Here is a 4,250-nt window from a genome sequence, read left to right as displayed (position 1 = left end):
TTGCGCCCGATGCGTGTACCTATTCACGTTCTACAAGCTGGTGGCATGCTGGTCTGCTGGCAATTAGTTCCGGGGTCTTGCTGTCGAAGCCATTTTGTAAATTAATTGAACCTAATTTTAATTTGATAACCCGCTGGACAGCACGCAAGCAAAATCGAACCGAAGTACCTATGCAGCATTTGTGTATGTGTGTGTAAGCAAATTGAATTGAACACAGTGAATTCACCTCCGATGGGTGGTTTATAGTAAGTTAGCGGGTTTGTTTAAATTGGCTCGGTTCTATAGGGGCAATTGTTGCTGACTTTAAGCCATCATGGTCAAGAACAGTCGACACACTGATTCGATTGTTGACCAACAACAAGCCTTACACAGTACAGTGCAATTAACAAGTTGGCTTGCTCGGGTGGTCTTCGACCATTCAACCATTGTTAGTTTCCAGCTGATGAACCAGGTGGTGAAACGTGCATAATTTACCAATTAGTCACACATGTTTCGTCCTGTAACATATGGCTCCGTCTAGCAGGCCGTAATTAGCTTCCAATAGACTTCCGTGCGACCAATTATCAGATCTGGCCGAAGAAATAAATTCAGAAGCAGCTGTTCCTTAGATTGAAAATCGCAAAAAAAAAATTATTTCCGTCAATTTCTTATTAAATATTGGATGACAAAGTAGTAGGCTAGTGAGACTGAATATTAGTTTAACACACATTTCGGAAAATGGACGTCAAAATTTTTCGTTCTTTTTGATTGCGCAGTTAAATTTTCAAGCCAAAACATGTCTCAACCCCGTCAAAACAGTCTCCTGTCCGGCATACAAGCGGTCCGTCTATTTTGGTCCGTTCACAACCAGCGACGTCGCTCCAGCCAGCTCAGCCAACTGGCGGTAAGTTTTCCAAGCCAACGTTCCATTTTTATTTTCATTCGATTGCTAACTTTGAAAAGAAAATTACACTTTCAGCGCAGTCAAAATGGTTCAACGGACGAGGACGAGGACGAATCCTCGGTGGCGGCGACCGGGGAGACAAAAATCTGCCGGATTTGTCGATTGAGCGACGAAACGCTGGTGGAAAATATTTGCGACTGCAAGGGTTCGGTCGGGTACATACACGAGCGCTGTCTTCGGCTGTGGACCGTCTACCAGCGCAGTCAGGTGTGCGAGATTTGCCGGTGCAAGTTCCGCTGGGACTGGGAAGCACAGCTGTCGGTTAAACTGTACGACCGTCGTCGCACGCGAGCAGATGCAAAACTAATGTTTAAATTGTTTTTCTCCACTTGCAGAAGCAATCCCAGCCTGGTGGCCAACTTTTTCCGACGACGATACTTTTGGGTGCTGTTGAGGGACATGCTCAACTTTATGGTCTTATTCGGAATATCGGTGCTGCAGAATGCGAACATACTGAGCATGATCCACGAGGAGACGGTGCACGGTTTTTCGCCAATTCTTCCTCTGGCTGTTATATGTGCTTCCTGTTATGATCTTTATTTCACTCGGTGGTTGATAAACCGTGCCCTTAAGGCTTATAATTTGGTTCGAGAGTACTGGATTATGGCGCACGATGACGAGTTTCTTGGGTACTTCAACGAGGAGTTTGCCGTGTTCGGGGAAAACCAGTCGGAGATCGAGAGTATGCTGCTCGCCGAGTACGAGTCGCCAGATTGAAGAGTTACGACGATTTTGGGAATTGGTTTCAATCCGAAGCTTGCCCCAGCAGCAGCAACTATCCAATTGTATCAGAAAAGCATTTCGCAAAATAAACCCACCCAACACTGATGCTGGTTTGACTTCTCTCTTTCGGTTCAAAAGCGAGGTGGCGTGGAACTGTTTGTAAAGAATATATGCGGAAGAAATTTATTGCATTCATAATTTATGAACTATTGCATGTGAATACCAGTCCAGCAGCGCCAGTGCACAGCGCTTCGCCGCGTAGAGTTTCGGGAGCAAACTGTCAAAATTGCTGTTTCATAAACTTGCTGATGAAGTCACGTTCGAGGATTAATATATTACCTCTCGGAATTAAGGTTGCTTACCAGCAACAAACATTTAATGCTGAAATTCAGCAAACGACAAAATGCAGTGTGTCCTGCAGGGTTGGTGTACAATTCTGTTTGAGTTCAATATTGACTATAAACTATTTTGTGGAAGAAACCATAGACAACAAACTCAAAAACCACACCACCAGCTCAGGGACAGGAAGTCGTCGAACGTTTGTGGCACAGGAGAGAGCACTGTGCTGCAGCATGCAACGGTAAAATTCACCAGGGGATAGCTAAAAAAGCAAAATTTAATTTTATTACACATGCAATGTTTACAGTGGCTTGGGGAGCATTTCCATATTCGACTCGTACTCCGAACCAAGTTTATCAAGTTTGCTGTTAGAGCGCTGCTGCTGCCGGTGGAATATCAAAGGAATAGGGTTTAGCTAAGTTGGGCGGTTGGTTGGTTTGCTTCGTTCGTCTTGCTTGGCAAAAAGTTAGCTGAAAATAATTGAGTGCCAGCAGAGGAATTCACGATGACTGCATTATTCATAAACGAAATAACCGAACTGGGAGCTTCCGGTTCCCAGCGGAGTGCAGCGTGCAGTGCTTCGTCGTGGCAGCTCTAGTTTATATTTTGATCAGACAAATTTCGCTTGGATTAGAGTGGCAATTGAGGTGCTGCAAGCGAATTTGGCCATCGTAAAATGGATATAATATTATGATAAGTATATAAAATTCGTATCAGCTATGTATATTCGAAAGCAAGTTTTTTTGGGCAAATTATTCATTAATGCATCGTTAGTAACTATGCTCGATGGATGGCATTGGTAAAAAATGCAGTATGTGGCAGTATGTGGCCGAGCATTGTCGTGATAGAAAATTAACGAAAAATTGTAAGGACGTTAGTGTATAGCGTGGGCAAATCGTATTTGATGCGACAAAACTGACATATTCGTACTATTTTGGAGGCGATATACGTGATAAGGAATAAATATACGCGTTTCAGCTATATAAGTAATTATATACGATAATATCCGATTAAGCCCGGTTCGCTCCGTGCTGCTATACGATTCTGCGCTGAATATCGTATGTGTGTCAGTTACTGTCATTATATACGGCAGAAAATCAACCTGGGCGCACTTTATTAAGCATTAGTTACGATTCCGAGTTTATTAAGAGATATATACGACAATTTTTGTACTTTGATATACGAGTTAGTGCTGGCTAACTTATCAAGTCGTGATGGAGTTATTAAAAGGTTCAATCAAGTCGGCGGAGATGTGCCCGAATGTTTTAAAGGAAAGGTTGATACCAGACCAGATAGACTTCCCAATGATGACCGAGTTCTCTGAATCACAAAACCCCAGAAGATCCCATTTCGCTTAGGCTATCTGTTGGTTACCCCAACCTTTTTTTGTATTGTTTATGCAGGGAAAAAATCTTCATAGACAGCACCTTCACGGTGCCGAATAGGATTCACAAGGTGCCAACAAGCGCCTACCTACTAAAAACTCTCCTACTGCCCGTTCCTGAACCCCTCCCGGAACTACCGTTAGGTTTTTCTTCAGGAGGGAGGACGTGCCTAAGCACTCCGACTTATCCGTTGCGTATGTGGGTTCACACAACCCCCTTGTCACTTCATACCGCCACTACCCTTCACCAAGGGCCTGGGCTGCCCATCCAGTCCTTTACTGACACTTGCTAAGCTATGTCAGGCCCTGTTGTTGCAAACGTTCTAGCCGTTGCAACTCCTCCGTTGCCGCCCTATCAGCGGCAACCCATGCGCGCTGCTCAGCGCACATTCTCTGCACGATGTTGTCAGCGTTGGTGTCTTCTTCAACGACCGCAAGCATCATCCGCCATCCATGTCCTCCATGTCCAGCGTCCATGTCCCGACACGAACTGGGTAAGGAAAAAGTTTACCTCACCATGTTTTCTACCGATCCAGGACAATATGTTCTGGATCAGCCTATGGGTCTACCTGCCGTGATCGGTGTGATCCCATTCCGCCTGCCAACGCCTAATAAAGTCCAGCCTAACTCTGTCCCTGGCGCCCCTGACGTTCCTCTGCCTATAGCACTCAATGTCCTCACCTAGAAGTATGCATATGGGAATCATGACAGCAACAACCCCAATCGCATCCAACGATATGGTACGGTAGCCGCACGCAACGCGCAATGCCAACAGCCTGAACACCTTGTTCAGACATGCCTGATTGCGCTTACTCACCAAAGCCGGGGCCCATGCCGGTGCACCATACCGTAGCACCGACA

The 4,250-nt window shown here is 45.3% G+C and overlaps 1 protein-coding gene across 1 annotated transcript; it reads left to right on the top strand.

Annotated features, from left to right (window-relative positions):
* The first annotated feature begins 775 nt into the window (after positions 1 to 775).
* On the top strand, positions 776 to 1,660 carry LOC128746223 (uncharacterized). Its single transcript, XM_053843272.1, has 3 exons — positions 776 to 883; positions 959 to 1,212; positions 1,279 to 1,660. Exons 1-3 carry the CDS (start codon positions 776 to 778, stop codon positions 1,658 to 1,660), a joined length of 744 nt encoding a protein of 247 aa, XP_053699247.1.
* The last annotated feature ends 2,590 nt before the right edge of the window (positions 1,661 to 4,250 follow it).

This window comes from Sabethes cyaneus, chromosome 1, assembly GCF_943734655.1.
Source record: "Sabethes cyaneus chromosome 1, idSabCyanKW18_F2, whole genome shotgun sequence".
In the NCBI taxonomy this organism is placed as follows: Eukaryota; Metazoa; Arthropoda; class Insecta; order Diptera; family Culicidae; genus Sabethes; species Sabethes cyaneus.
The sequence above is the reverse complement of the archived record's forward strand: the minus strand, read 5'-3'. Positions and strand labels throughout refer to the sequence as shown.

Coding starts and splice junctions, on each gene's coding strand:
- LOC128746223 (XM_053843272.1), top strand. CDS start 776: ATGTCTCAACCCCGTCAAAACAGTCTCCTGTCCGGCATACAAGCGGTC. Junction 884..958: donor GCCAGCTCAGCCAACTGGCG/GTAAGTTTTCCA, acceptor TTACACTTTCAG/CGCAGTCAAAATGGTTCAAC. Junction 1,213..1,278: donor GCACAGCTGTCGGTTAAACT/GTACGACCGTCG, acceptor CTCCACTTGCAG/AAGCAATCCCAGCCTGGTGG.